This window comes from Pavona decussata, unplaced genomic scaffold, assembly GCF_977016875.1.
Source record: "Pavona decussata unplaced genomic scaffold, jaPavDecu1.1 SCAFFOLD_38, whole genome shotgun sequence".
NCBI lineage: Eukaryota > Metazoa > Cnidaria > Anthozoa > Scleractinia > Agariciidae > Pavona > Pavona decussata.
The window spans coordinates 978,024-993,687 of NW_028145460.1; the positions used below are offsets into that span (position 1 = coordinate 978,024).

The following is a 15,664-nucleotide window of genomic DNA, read 5'->3' on the forward strand; positions in this document are numbered from 1 at the left end:
CTGTTATACTACTTCATTTTGTTTCTAGATATATTATTAGTATACCTGGGAGCAACTCTACAGCACTAGAAGCATGCAATATGTGAGCACTCTCTATCAGCTTTGCCAAAAGCTAGGTAAAAGGAATGTTTATTCAGAAAAAAAAAATTCACAGCTGCTCTTGAATTCATGGCATGTATTAAATATGCTGATGTTGAAATTGTACTTAAGCTTGCATTCGAACACATATGACATTCTTAAATTCACTTTAAGAAAAGCGTGCACACAATTCAGTCTAATAAAATTAAAAAATTTTGAGACGAAAAAAAAACTTAATTTACAACAGTAAATATTACTTATATAAAGAGGTGATTTAAATTTTTTTCAAATGGTAACATGTATGTGTTCATTGAATCCCATTTGGAAATAAACTGTTAAGGGAAAGGGAGAAGGTAATTTGAAAATAAATTGAATACACAGTCAGCTGCTCAGTTCTGTGAGAGGAGAAGTGATGGTTCCTTTTTATTTGTAAGTATAAACAGTAATAAAGAAATATGTTACTTGTCTGTTGTAGCAACGTCGAATTAAGTCCACTTTTCGCTCGCTCTTACATGAAAAAAAATCCAGTTGCTTTGATCCGCTCTTACGGGAAAAAAATCCAGTTCCCTTTGATCGCGTGTAGAATCAATTTTGGCTTTCTCGAACACTTTCAAGGCCCGATAAAACCTTCAGGCCCAATAACAGTAACGCGGCTGCCACTTTGGGGCATTTGACTTCCGCTTTAATCGTAAGCATGCGCACAAAGACCGGAATCCCACGTTTTCTGGGATAAGAAATTCCATTATCCCAGAGTCTCTCCTGGCGCCGCCCCGCTGACCAAAAAGCCTGAGGACTCTGGGTACGAGATTGTCGATTGCTGGGCTGTAAACGAATGTAGAAAACAAGGCCTCGAAGCAGAAGGATCCGTGAAAAGAAGAATCCTTGGAGAACGGATCGTGAAGGGAATTCGTTTTCCTTTAATGGAGCAAACGGAGTTTGCTGAATGATGTTGTTCTCGACTCTGATATACTTACAAAGAAAGAATCATACGATCTGGTGAAATTTTTTAATTCTGTTGTGAAAAATGTAACGGCATTTTCTTCGGCAAAAAAAACTGGGACCGTGTTAAATGTAATATATAGGTTTAAGTCAGCAATACATGGTCTTTTGTTTAATTATTCTTGCGGTGTCTCCCACTGTATCGATGTAAAAGCAAACAAGGATGTAAAGGTACATGAGGGGTGTGAATAGGGGTCAGCAAATCCGCCGATCCGTGCTAATTTTTAGCAAAATCCACCAATCCGCAGCTATTTTTACAAAATCCGAATCCGCATGGTTTTTTTTTCCTCTTGCTATACTGTTAGAGACGTGAGCACCACAGAACACTCACTAACATAACAGGACCTTAAATAATAAATACCTGTCATGAAATTAGCCTACTGTTAACCCGCATTTGGCACCCAAATCGAGTCGTCGTTCCTAACAAGACCGTGGACCTTCTATTACTAGTAATAGTTTTCACTAGAGCTGCCCCCGCTTTTGAATATCTGTTAAACACCTGCATGTATATGGTTTTTGCTGGATATAAATACTGGCATACGAATGTTAAAAAAAAAAACGTTTGAACATTTATTAAAGTTAACATCCATGTAACTGGTTAGTATATTTCTCTGTTAATTACATCCATTTTGAAATCACTGGTGATCCTTGGAATCTGATTGGTCCAAAATGGTGCAATTTATTCCCTAATTACATCCATTTTGAAATCACTGGTGATCCTTGGAATCTGATTGGTCCAAAATGGTGCAATTTATTCCCAAATTGCACCATTTTTTGCTCTAAATTGCATCCTTTCTTTAGCCCATCAAAATGGAAATGAAGTAACACAAATAGAATATTAATATTGACAATGATACTCTGTGATTTCAAAATGGATGTAATTAAGTGGTAATTGAACTTCGTGTCGTGCAATTTTGGTCTGAAATCATACTTGTGATTTCAAATCAAACTTGCGCTGCGCACTCGTTTTATTTTGAAATCACGCGTATGATTTCAGACCAAACTGATTGCACAGTCCACTCAGTTCAATTACCAATATAAATTTGACATTGAAAACTATTACAGTCATACAGTTTTGTTTTGTGAAACAGCAACTTATTGTATGTGTAATTATGTGAACTCGTGGTTTGAAAGGCTGCTAAAGATGCAGAAGATGGCGAAACGTGACTTCGTGGTTGCAAGACCTTGACACTCTGTTAGAAGATGGCAAAACGCGAACTCGTGGTTGAATTGCTGCTAAATGATGGCGAAATGCGACCTCGTAGTTGCAAGACCTTGAAACACTGCTAGAAAGAAATCGAAATGCTGCTAGAGGACGACGAAACGCAAACTCTTGCTCGCAAGACCGTCAAACGCTGCTCGAAGACCTCGTGGTTGCAGAATGACAGCTACCCGACAGCACCTTGCGCGATTGCTGAAATATTACCCGAGACCACCGTGCGCGCCTAGTTTGATCAAATCGAGATTTTTTCCGCATACTTACAAATTTACTTACAGTATTTCTTACATTTTGAAATTCCTTATATGTATACACACGGGGAATCCTAGGGTGCCTCCTCGGGTTTTGGCCTCTGGGCCAAAACCCTGCGGGGGCAATAATATATTGAGTTTTGAGACGTCAGTTTCCGGCTCGTCCTCGTCAGAGCTGCTGTCGTATTCAATTACCTCACCGCCAGCGTCATCAGCATAACCAGCATCTCTGTCACAATAGAGCATCTCATCAAAACGCTCCGCCCTACGGCTTACCGTACTTGTAGCCACTCCGGACACCTCCACTCTCTCTGAGATATGCAGATGTCTCTGGTAGATTATCTCTGGCATAGTTCCATGCCGTGCCATTGTTGTTTGCTGCCGATTTGTTCTCTGCCTGACTGCAACTCCATATATGCACATGTGTAGCTGCGCATTTCCTTACCTTCCTTTTCTGACAGCTTAAAAATTTACGTTTGGAAGGGGATAGGGTGGGGAATGGTTCCACGATCCGCACTTCAAAACAAACAAAATCTACAATCCACTCTGAGATATTGAAGAAATCCGCGATCCGCTTAGCGTTCTAAATCCGCCAATCCGTAAAATATATCCTCAAAATCCGAAATCCGAGCAGTTTTTCGAGCCAAATCCGTTGATCCGCGAACCTATTTACCCCCCTCCTTGTATTCCTTTAAGGCTCATTTTAGATAAAAGGATATCATGGTCAACGGTGTCGAATGCCTTTTTTAAATCGAGGAAAACCACAGCATTAACATTACCACGATCAATATTAAAGGCCCAATTATCCGTAGCTTCCAGAAGGGCAGTTACAGTTGAGTGCAACGAGCGAAAACCCGATTGATGATTAGAAATGATATCTTCATCGGCCAAAAAGTTATACAACTGGTCACAAACAATCCTTTCAAGCACTATAGCTTAACGGAGAAGACTGAAATAAGTCGATAATTATTCAGATCAGATGGCTCCGCTTGCTTAAACAACAGAGTAACTTGCTGCTTTTGCTGCTCCTAATGTTTGTTTGAGCTTTTAATACAGTGGATCGCCTTGCCCTTCGTTAGTCCGCGTACGAATGCAGTCTTATCTCCCGCCATACGTCTCTTTTATAATTTGATACTTGTCGATTACAGCCGATCAAAATCGTTAATCACAAGAAAATCTTGTGATCGATTTTTATCGATTTCCGATATTTGTCGATTGGTTAGTATCAAATTCGAACAATACTGCTCAGGCATATTAAGGACGGTGCCTACTTTTGTTCAGTGCGCATACGTTCTACGCATCTCGAGATACTCGGTTTCCTATGGACGGTGCCTACTATTACAGGGATATTTTGCGCGGTTTAAAACTATGGGAAGAAAGCAGAACTTAGCAAGTGCTTTCGGGATCGAAAAAGAAAACTGGGGATAACCATACATTTTCAGAGATAATAAAGCTTCTATTTCGAAAAAACGCCATACATTGCTTTGTTTTTTACTGCTTTTTAGAAGAATTGTTGCTTATTTATCTCTAAAAAATGCGTGGTTGCCCCCAATTTTCTTTTTGGATTTCAATAGTCCTTGCTAAGATCTGCTATCCCCGCATAGTCTTAAACCGCGCAAAAATACTTCGGTATTAGTAGGCACCGTCCCTAAGGCATGGCCAAAAGCCTGATTTGCATAAAAAACAGAAAACAATCATAACATTTCGTACATTAAACAAAAAAATGTCAATTTTGGTAGTTATATAAAACTTGAAGACCTTAACTAATTTTTGCTTCAAAGTGATAAGCATTTTGGTCACGTGACCTGTAAATGATCATTGATTGTTAAAGAACTTCAAAGCCAAATAAAATGGGGTGTATTTAATGAAAAAGGAATTAAATCTCCTTTGGTGTCATACGTCTACATGTCAAGGGCTTGAAATGAATTAGCCTTGTTTGCGTCTCCACATTAAATAGTAGTCCTGCAATTAAGGGAAATAGGTCACGTGACATTAAAAATGACTTAATAAATTCTAATAGGAATGACGGGTACCACCATACAAGGCTAATTAATACCGAACTTTCATAGTGTAATAGTATGACACCCGAAAAGGTTTGATTATAGTTTGTTTTATATACGTTGTTTTACTTTAAAAGATTCTAGACGTTAACCATTATTTAATAATCACGCGACCAACAAAATGTTCCACACTTTAAAGAAAGAATCAGTTAAGGACGGTGCCTACTAATACCGAAGTATTTTTGTCCGGTTTATGACTTTGCGGGAAAAGCAGATCTTAGCAAGGCCTCTTGGAATCCAAAAAGAAAATTGGGGGTAACCACGCATTTTTCAGAGATAATTAAGCCATAATTTCTTTAAAAAGCGCCAAAATATAAAGAAATGTATGGGATTTTTTTCCTAAATTGAAGCTTAGTTATCTCTGAAAAATGCATGGCTACCCCCAATTTTCTTTTGACATACCAAAATGCACTTGCTAAGTTCTGCTTTCTCCATATAGTTTTAAACCGCGCAAAATTATCCCTGTATTAGTAGGCACCACCCATAGGAAACCTGAGTATCTCAAGATGCGCAGAACGTATGCGCAGTAACAATAGTAGGCACCGTCCTTAAGGTCATCAGGTTTTATCTGACTGCCAAGTTTGACGTTTCTTTGTTCAATCTACGAAATGTTATGATTGTTTTTTGATTTTATGCAAATTGGGTTTTTGGCCATGCCTTAATATGCCTGAGCGATCAATTTTTATGGACTGTCGAAATTATCGACATGTTACGCCCTGCTTACAGACTTGATAACGAAAGCGCCTGCGAAAAAAGCTAAGAAAACGAGTAACAACTTTAACTGCAAATCAGTCTCTCAATACAGTCAGAGAAGAGTTTTGGCAATCAACAGCTAGGAGTACTATAAGAGAAAGATGCTTGACCATTTTCAACCAAGAACTGTTAAGCGATATAAAGTTCGTCGTTCGAGACTCCCATGGCGGAAGAGAAAGCAAGATGATTCCAGCACACAAGTTTGTGTTGGCTATCAGCAGTCCAGTGTTTTATGCCATGTTTTACGGTGAACTGGCGGAGACGAAAGATGATGTCGACATCTGTGATTGCGAGTACGAGAGTCTGTTGGAGTTGTTTCGTTTCATATACAGCGATGAAGCGAATTTGACACCGGACAATGTGATGCAGCTGATGTATTTGGCGAAAAAATACATGCTACCTTCTTTGGCCGACAAATGCTCCGCCTACCTGCAAGAAAACTTGGACGCGTCAGACGTGTTTCACGTGTTGCCAGACGCTCAGAAATACGAAGAAAAAGGTTTGTTGGATCACTGCTGGAAAGTGATCGAGAAGGAAACGGAAGAAGCTGTGAAATCAGATGGTTTTGTGACAATAGAAAGGTCAACACTTGAAGAATTAGTAAAGAAAGATTCACTGAACATCAAGGAAGTGGAATTATTCAAAGCAGTCGATTGCTGGGCTGTAAACGAATGTAGAAAACAAGGCCTCGAAGCAGAAGGATCCGTGAAAAGAAGAATCCTTGGAGAACGAATCGTGAAGGGAATTCGTTTTCCTTTAATGGAGCAAACGGAGTTTGTCGATGTTGTTCTCGACTCTGATATACTAACAAAGAAAGAATCATACGACCTGGTAAAACATTTCAATTCTGCTCTTAAAAGTGTAACAGGATTTTCTTCGGCAAAGAGAACTGGGCCGTCGTTGAATGTAATTTGTAGGTTTAGGTCAGTATCAACTGATCGTCGGTGGGATTATTCCTCCGGTGTTTCCAACCGTATCGGTCTAAAAACAAACAAGGATGTAAAGGTGCATGCGGTGCGTCTTTTTGGAAACGCCGACGACGTATATTCAGTGGAGGTAAAGATAAAGGACAGCAATGGGTTTGTGGTGGCAGTTGAAGGGGGTAGATTTTTATCTAAGCTTGTGCAGAGTGAAATAGGAGATTATCAAGGTTTTGATGTTGTTTTTAAGCAGCCAATTGTTTTAAAAGCAAATTCTGGTTATATCAGATTTGAGGCTAAAATAAGTGGTCCACCTTCTTGTTATGGAGAGGATGGTTTATCTCTCATAAAGCATTCTGGGGTGGTGTTTTCCTTTAACAGCTACACTTCTTCAGGATTTCACAGCACGGTTCAATGCGGGCAGTTTTCAGAATTTCTGTTTTCACTAGTATGATAGTAAATAAGAACATTTAGTTTTTACTTTCGAAAATACCCTGGTGAGTAACCAGCTCTCCACTTTTTCCCCTGTTTAATCTTGATTTGATGCATGGTTTTTATTCTGAATGATTCCAATCACAGCCACAATCATCTGAGGAATGAGGGAGCTGAAAGAGTCTCACAGCATATTACAAGTGTGTAGTGCAGTTTTACAAGGTTTCCTAGGAACCTTTATTTAAGAATCTAATAGCTTCCCATTTATGGCCACTTGTCAGGGAATCAAAGTCATTTGTTAATAAGTAAAACAATAGACACTGATATTTGTTACCTGGTGAAATTATATGGAAAAAAAATTTTAAAAAAAGGGTTGTGATTCTTTAACAAGAGTATTATACTGGTTCTGCAGACACAAATGTTAGTAACATTTAAGTTCTTTCCTTAACTATATAAATTTACCATTTATTTCCTTTCTCAGAAGTGCTAGCACAGCAAACTCAGGCATGCAATTTTCTCTTACTCTCTTGGCGACACCTGTACATAGGCTAAAGAACAGACAGCCACGATTGTAATCAACCAAGGTGTAGCCTTTTAAGACAAGGTTTGACTCTCTACAGTCAAACCTGTGAGCGCGGCCACTGTATTGAGCTAAATATCATTATGATACAATCTGTCTTTTTTTAACGTTTACCGGTTGCAAGCAAATGTTCTCAGTCTTGACTCTTGCATGAACACTTTACATGCCGTGATCTTGTTGCCACGTTGTTTTAGAGAAATCGGGAATGCTATTTTTGACACTAGCGGAGTTTCAAAAGTACTTATCCCAATACAATCGGATTTCGTTCTGCATTATTTTTATTTATTTGGGTTCCTCTTAATCTCGTACCCTGATCTCAGTCGGTTCGGGAATGTCGAAATGTGAGATCTGGTAAAGCTCGACACAACGCCATTTCTGGTTGGTTACCAGAATTAAGAATGCCTCATTCTAATCTGCTCTGTGATTGGCTCTTTCCTTCTGTGTTTGGTTTTCGCTCAGTTCGGGGAAGAAACAAAAACACGGAAACGTTTTCGCTCCGATGAAGATTGTCATGCGACGTTTTAATACATACATGCCCTTTGTGTGGGGAGAGAACAATGAGAAATTGTATTTTCGGAAGAAAACAGTGGCTTTAGCCGAAAAGAGTTTAAAGCCGTTCAAACGGCCTTGCCAAATTACACAAGTTTCCAACACGATGGATATAATAAGCTAGAGGTAGGTCATATTTTATTTATTTTTTATTTTTTGTATTTCTTGACAAAAATGATTTTTTTTTAAATGATTATTTATTTAGTAAACGCCAATTAATTTCCCCAAAATACTTTACCTTGAGTTCCTGAACACGCGCGCCGCATTTGCTAGCATATTTTATGTTTTTGTCTTCTGCTAAAAGACTATTTTTCTTCTATAAATTGAACTGGACTTTGAGTAAGTGTAATTTCTGCACTCCAGACTTGCCCCGATGGAAGTGGATTATCCTCAGAAACGACTCAGGCACGTTTCATTCCGCCATGTTGTATTTCACTTCAATCCCAACATGCAATACAGCATGGGTTGCACAGGTAACCCAATAAACAATCACTACATCTCCCCCTTATTTGAAATGAAGACAATAGGTGTAATGCAAAAAAACTACACTAATACTAAACTTGAACTGTAACAATCAAATAAAGAAATGTCAATAAAGCATTGTTCAAAGAGTCCAACGAGGAACTTTCTTAATGAAATAATGATACTAAATCTCGAATCTTTCAAAGTCCTAATGTCAATATCAACATAGTCTTCAGAAACCATGTTGACTCAGTCTCTTAAGTAACATAGTCTTTAAGCCAGCTTGGCTCAGCTCTCCTGCGCATTGACCTTCGGGGTTCAACACTCTGTTCTGGCATCCTAACAATGGGAGACTGTGGCAAGCTGGGTTCAGTGACAGGCTTAGTCACTGGCCCTTCTGCTGGGTTTCCAATAACTGGTGTCTGTTCCAGTGGCCATGTCCCCTCTTTCTGTGGCTGAGGTGTCTGTGGTGCAGGGTCTATGAACCGTTTCAAATGACCCACATTCCTTTTAAGTGGAGTTTCACCTCGCTCAATGACCACCACATCTCCTCTCTTGGAAACTACACTGTATGGGTATGGATCATACGTTGCAGATAACTTGTTCTGTTTCTTCCCCATTAGAAGCACCTTGTCTCCTTCTGACACATCAGACTCCACACTTCTTTTGTTTGCACTTTCAGCGCCTCTCTGTTTCCTCTCAGCATCCTGATCTCGCGCATGTTGATCTATAGTACCAGGCATCTCTTCTTCCTCAACGCTTTCAAACTCTGGCATCTTGGTCCGAATCTTCCTTCCGTACAATAGCTCCGCAGGGCTAACACCTGTTGTAGAATGGGGCGTCGACCTGTACGCTAATAGGTACTTCTGTAATTCTTGTTGCCATGGCTTCCCTTCAGCATGGGTCGCACGCATCGCCTTAAGCAGTGACTTGTTCTGCCGCTCTACCTCTCCATTCGCTCTTGGCCACAGGGGAACAGTCTTCTTATGCTTGACTCCGAGCTCATCCAGGAACTCTTCCATCTCGTGACGTACTAGGTTTGACCCATTGTCGGTCCTTAATGTCTCTGGGATGCCGTGACGGGTGAAGTGCTTCTCTAGGCACTTGATTATGCTACTGCTAGATGTGTTACGTATTACATCCACCTCGATCCATCTGCTATAATAGTCAACAGTGACAAGCAGGTTATCTCCTGTCGGTAGTGGACCCATTAAATCTACCGCAAGGTCCCTCCAAGGCTTGGTTGGCATGGTTGTTGTCTTCACAGGAGGTGTGGTAGTAACAGGAGTCACAGCTTGACATCCAAGGCATTTCTTGCAATGTCTTTCCACCATAGCATTCATGCTCGGCCACCATACTTTACTTCGCAGGCGATCCTTTGTTTTCACTATCCCTTGGTGCCCCTCGTGGGCCAACTCTAGAACCCTCTCACGCAAACTCAGCGGTACAACAATACGCGTGCCTCTCATTACCAGCCTCCCAACCACAGTAACCTCGTCCCGCAACAACTTGTAGGGGCTCGGTGCGGTAGACCAGTCCCCAGTCCTCCAACACTTGCGGATCTCTGTGAGTTCCTCATCCTCAGCGGAAGCTCTCTCTATCTCCCTGGTTGTCAGCGCCCGTGGGGTTGCACTGATTGCCACCATTCTTACAAACTCCTCAGTCGTGCTGCTACAGTGTGATGAAGCTGGTATCTTTGTCAAACGACTTAGACAATCAGCAATGTTCTGGCCTGAGGGTACGTGACGCACAGTGTACTTGAACGGCATGAGACGCAACACCCATCTCTCAACCCTGGCAGAAGGTTTGGACTTTGGTCCATAGATGGCCTCCAAGGCTTTGCAATCGGTAACAAGCTGAAATGACTCTAGCCCTGACAGATACAAACTAAACCTCTCACAACCCCAAACAACTGCTAATGCCTCCTTCTCCGTCTGACTGTATCGACGCTCAACGTCATTTAAACTACGACTTGCAAATACGACCGCTCTCTTCACTCCCTGCTGCTCTTGCACCAGTATAGCCCCAAGTCCGACTGGGCTCGCGTCGGTAACCACCTCAGTTGGAGCATCCTTGTCATAGAAAGCCATCATTGACGCCTCGGCCAACTGCTTCTTTAAAGCCTCAAATGCTTCATTCTCCTCCGTTCCCCACTGCCACTCATTATCTTGCCGTGTCAACCTCCGCAATGGTTCTGCCGTCGTTGCAAAGTTTGGAAGAAATCTCGAACTGAAACTGATAAGTCCCAGGAAACTCCGCAGCTCTGCAACACCTGTGGGGGCTTTTGCTTCATGCACTGCTCTGACCTTTTCCTCAGTTGGTCCCACACCATGCTTACTTAAAAGCAGTCCCATGAATACAATCTGATCCATTTCGATCTTGCACTTATCCTTGTTAAGGGTGAGGTTCCTCTCTTGCAAGCGCTTTAGCAATGTGATGAGATTTCTGTCATGTTCCTCATTTGTCTTTCCATGCACAACAATGTCATCAGCTATGTTGGTGGTTCCAGGACAGTCAGCAATTGTCTGTCTGACAACATGCTGATACTGTTCAGGAGCACTGTTTATACCAAAACTCAGCCTCTTGTAACGGTACAATGAATCACCAGCTGAAAATGTTGTGATATCCCTGGACTCCTCTTCCAGCTCAATTTGATGGAATCCCATGTTCATGTCAAGCTTGGAGAAAACCGTACTTCCATTCATTTCCTCTAGCACCTCATCCACAGTAGGAATTGGCAATTTCTCCCTTTTAATTGCCTCATTCGCACGTCTCATGTCAACACATATCCGCACGTCATCTCTGTTAGGCTTGGGAGCAAACACAGCTGGGCTGACCCAGGTTGATGGACCGGAAACTTTCTCAATGATGTCAAGGTCAAGGAGTTCGTCTATCTTACTCTGGACTTTATCCTTCAACGGGTAGGGGATACGCCTTGGTTTCTGTGCTACAGGTGTAACTTCATGGTCAATATGCAGCTTAAGTTGAAAACCTGACAACTTGCCAACTCCCGAAAACACCTTTGGGAAGCGGTTTGCAATACTCTCAATGTCACTGCCTATGGAATAAATACCCACTAGCTCTGGCCCAACTTTTAACACTTGTAGCCTTTTAGCAGCTGAGCTACCCAGCAGACAACGCCCATCTCCTTCTGTTACGAGAATGTTCTCTACCACTTTCTGCCCATGACACTCGACAGTAGCCTCAAATTTACCGACAACTGCTAGAGACCCATTGCCATAAACGCGAAGATTCCTCTCTTCTGGCTGTAGCTTTAGACGTAGGCCACTCCTCACCAGGTTATGAAACTGTCGCTCACCGAGCACAGTTGACTGTGCTCCAGAATCAACAAGCATTCTGGTAGTGGTACCATTGATTGTCACTGCTACAATGTTATCTTCACAAGCTCTTTCCCCGTTAAAGTTTATTGGGAAAGCAAATGGCTCCTCTCCACTATCATAGTCAACCTGATTAACTTGTCGAGCCCTCGGCTGTGGATTACGTTTCACACTACTGGACCGCCAATTATTACTCGCTCTTCCACCAGTCTTACCCTTCGCCCTCACTTCGGCAACATACTGCCCAATGCCCCTTTTTGCCACACTTCGCACATGTTTTACCCTTTGCAGGACATACCTTATCACGAGCAAAATGTCCGGGCTTCCCACACGCATAGCAATTGTTTATGCCTTGCCCGCTTGACTTTTCCTTGCTTTCGTTGTTCCTGACCAAATTCACGCTGGTCTGTCCCTCCCCTCCTGCAATTTGGTTTGCTTGACGTCGTGCCGTTTCCCATGCCCTGGCTGTGGTGAGGGCAGCTGCCAGCTGGATGTTCGGTACCTCAAACAACTTGGTACGTAGTTCTTGAGACGCGACTTTTTCTAACAGTTGATCCCGCACTGCAAATTCCAACTCCTCGGCCCCATAGCCGCAGTGTCGTGCTTGTTTCCTGAGGCGGAGAACAAACGAGTCCACATCCTGGCGTACTTGGCGTAGAACGTGTCGCTCGTAAGCGGCGTTTTCCTGGACATGGAAATATGCATTTAATGCCCGAATGCTCTGTTGATAAACATCATCCGCGGCTGCATCGGCAAGTGGAACGATCGTTAGATTTTCGAAGATATCTTGCACTCCGGAACCAGCCCTATAAAGTAATTCGCTTTTCTTTCTCGCTGGTTTTTGCAAATTCGCTTTGCCTTCTGCGTAGTACGTAAAACCTCGCAGCCACACTCGCCATCTTTCGCTCAACTCTGATTTGGAACCGGTAATATCCATCGGTTGAATATTATGACCCGCCATACTGCTAGAAAGGATGATTCTCGCTATCCTCGTCGCCAATGTAATGTCTGCACTCCAGACTTGCCCCGATGGAAGTGGATTATCCTCAGAAACGACTCAGGCACGTTTCATTCCGCCATGTTGTATTTCACTTCAATCCCAACATGCAATACAGCATGGGTTGCACAGGTAACCCAATAAACAATCACTACAGTAAGAGACTTCATAATATAATATTAGTCCTTTCAGGCCAGTGTGCTTATTCCTTCAAGATCCATACAACATCTCTCATAGGACTATTTAGGAGAAATTGATAGAGTGTCCACACAATAATATTATTCACCTGGTGAGATCAATATCCCTCCCACCCCTCAGCTGAGACAAATGAAAAATGTCTGACTTATGACCACCAAAATAATAGTAATGAAACCCGTACTACAGAAGAGAACACCTTATCTGAACCGATTGGGGCTCTTTATGTAAGTGTAGTTAGTTTAATTTTATCCCCTCTCCCTCACCTACTGAGTTAAAAAAAATTGGATCCAACTGAAATATAAAACTAGCCTTCCTCTAAAATAAAAATGGGGACATTGGTTTACATGTCTGCACCACCTAATGTTTTGCAGGTCTATACTTGTGCTAGGCTTTAGAAAAGAAGTAGTTTTAAAAGGAGGATATGCCTCTCTTTGGATTTGACATCACTTATAGTTTTTAGAATCTTTTTGCCATTGTTCTTTTCTTCAAGATAGGGGAATTTCTCCATTATTTTATCATTAGTATGGAGTCCTTGAAGTACTAAACACACTTCATTTACTACTTCCATTGTTAATCCTGAGCACATTCTCTGATACAAATAGTTATTACTGGCCTCAGTTTCTCCTTTATTTCTTGCTAACTCTGCCTTAATTTCTTCCACCTGATTTCTAGGGAGAAGCAAGTTCCTAAAGTTCCGATCAGTGATGTTAATATCTTCAAGGGCTAAAACAGCTGGACACAGCTCTACACATGATAAAGAGCAATGACTGTCATTTCGGACAAGAGATGTCAAAACAGCTGCATTTTTTCACACAAAAGCCAAAACCAAAGTGGTTATAAGCAAAAATTTTCCCCTGCACAGATTTCTAGGGTATTTACACTAATCTGTCATAATGGGTTGCATTTCTTCAATATTTGCACCAATATGATTGTTGTTAAAGTAAAGTTTTGACGTAGCAGGCTTCCAATCTCTTCCACTTTCTTGGAAAAAACTTTCCATAGTTTGGGGAAGACCAAAATGAATAAATTATTATCCTTCCAACACAAAGAGAATTAAACCCCATTCCCAAAGCGATTGTGGCAAATAATGTTCATTGTCAGTCTGTAGAGAATGAGACTGAGCCAAAGTCTATTTTGAGGAATTTGGGGAGAAAGGTGGATCTGGTGATCGCCAAGCTTTCCACCAAAAAAGGCACCCCCAACTCCACACAGTACTAATGATAAGTAAATAATAGACAGGCTTAATTTCTAACATTGGTGGTGTTAAGTTCATCTGCTATGGGCGAAAATATTTAATCAAACTGGTCAACATTACTTTGTGTTAAGATAGGAGGGCCTTTGTAGTATTCCATAAATCTTTCATATTCAAACTTTGTATGATTGTAGTTTGGTTGTTTTTCTGTTGCTGTTGTTGTCATGACAACAATCTTAGCTGTAGGGAATACTGAGGAAAGTGTTCCTAGTTTGCTGTACTCTGAAGTTGTGCCCCCTGAACAAAGATGCAATTAATTAAGAAAAAACTGTAGTCATTCACTGGGATGTTGTTATTCTTTCCCTTAGAATAAGACTATATAATTACCAGAAAATGGATTATGAGAAGGCTGAATAAAAAGGGATTCTCAAGTAACTAAGCCCTTTTTGACGCGTGGGGTGGTGGAAGGACGAAGCATAAAAGAAGCTGCAATAATCACTAACAATATGGGCTTATTAGCTTGTAACCTTTAAGCCTCAGTGTCAATATACAGTTTCTCCTTACTGGTCTCTACATGTCCATTTTTCATAGTAGCATTATAGGGAGGTTGCTGAAATATCAAGAAATTTCACCACTGGTGATCTCATGACCTCTCCTTGATTGTGTATTGATATTATTAGGAGAAATTTTGATACTGATCACTACTGGGGCTTTAAGGTTCAAGGTTCACTGGTCTGATATTTTTTGTGTACTTGTGTGAAAATTCCTTGAACATAATTTTGTGTTGCTGGTCTTAATATTAAGAAAATTTAGGACCTGACATGGGTACAAATATCAATACAAGAAACATTTTTTTGCTCAAGGAATTTTCAACCAAGACAGACACCATTTAAAAGTTTCTTTTCCCCACCACTTTTCTGCAGTGGGTTTGTGTCTCACAGTTTGATTAAATTTTGTTTCCTGGCTATGGAAAGCCATGGTTATGGAATACTTAGAGATTCATGGTTACTGAAGATCAGCTTACTGTGAAAGCTGTTTTGCTGCAGAAATGGGTGACAGTTCATTTGAACACACCGACATGCACAGGAAAACATATAGTAGAAATATTTTTTATTTGCTTTCTATTTATCTGCCATTTGCTACTTTTATGAGCCCAAAAGACCTTCACACCTTCCTATTGTTATTGTTATTATTTTTTTCTTTGCTGAAATCAAGGATCCCATCAGAGGTGAGTGTCCAAGCACCATGATAGCTGCTTTGGACATAAAGAACCTTGTATTCTTAGTGTATCATCCTCTGTGCATGTACAAATAATGCAATGCTCAGTACAACAATGATTATTTAAGCAGCTCATCGTGCCTTGCAAATCTAATGCAGATAATGACCTTTGTTCTTCATATCAAGAGTCAAATATTATTAGACTTGTGTATTATGTGGTTCTAATTTTCGAGTCTGTGGACTCCTATGTGTAAAATTATAACCTTTATTAACTTGTCGTCAAAAAAGCAGTTGAGGGGGCATGTCCCCTAGACTAAGCATAAATTTCGGGTGAAAACTTTTCAAGTGTTATGTGATAAAGGTGAATCAAGAACCACTGAAATGGAAAGCTCATCACTACCAAATCAAACTCTAATGG

The 15,664-nt window shown here is 41.0% G+C and overlaps 2 protein-coding genes and 1 long non-coding RNA gene across 3 annotated transcripts in view; all 3 read left to right on the plus strand.

Annotated features, from left to right (window-relative positions):
* Window positions 1-15,664, plus strand: part of LOC146483453 (glycine receptor subunit alphaZ1-like) — a 178,975-nt gene that overhangs the window by 94,209 nt on the left and 69,102 nt on the right. The gene's annotated exons all lie outside the window — the stretch shown is intronic.
* Window positions 1-15,664, plus strand: part of LOC146483464 (uncharacterized) — a 58,010-nt gene that overhangs the window by 23,215 nt on the left and 19,131 nt on the right. The window lies entirely within an intron of this gene.
* On the plus strand, window positions 5,474-6,734 carry LOC146483467 (BTB/POZ domain-containing protein 6-like). Its single transcript, XM_085105583.1, has one exon. The coding sequence runs from the start codon at window positions 5,544-5,546 to the stop codon at window positions 6,732-6,734; it is 1,191 nt and encodes a 396-aa protein (XP_084961709.1). The 5' UTR covers window positions 5,474-5,543.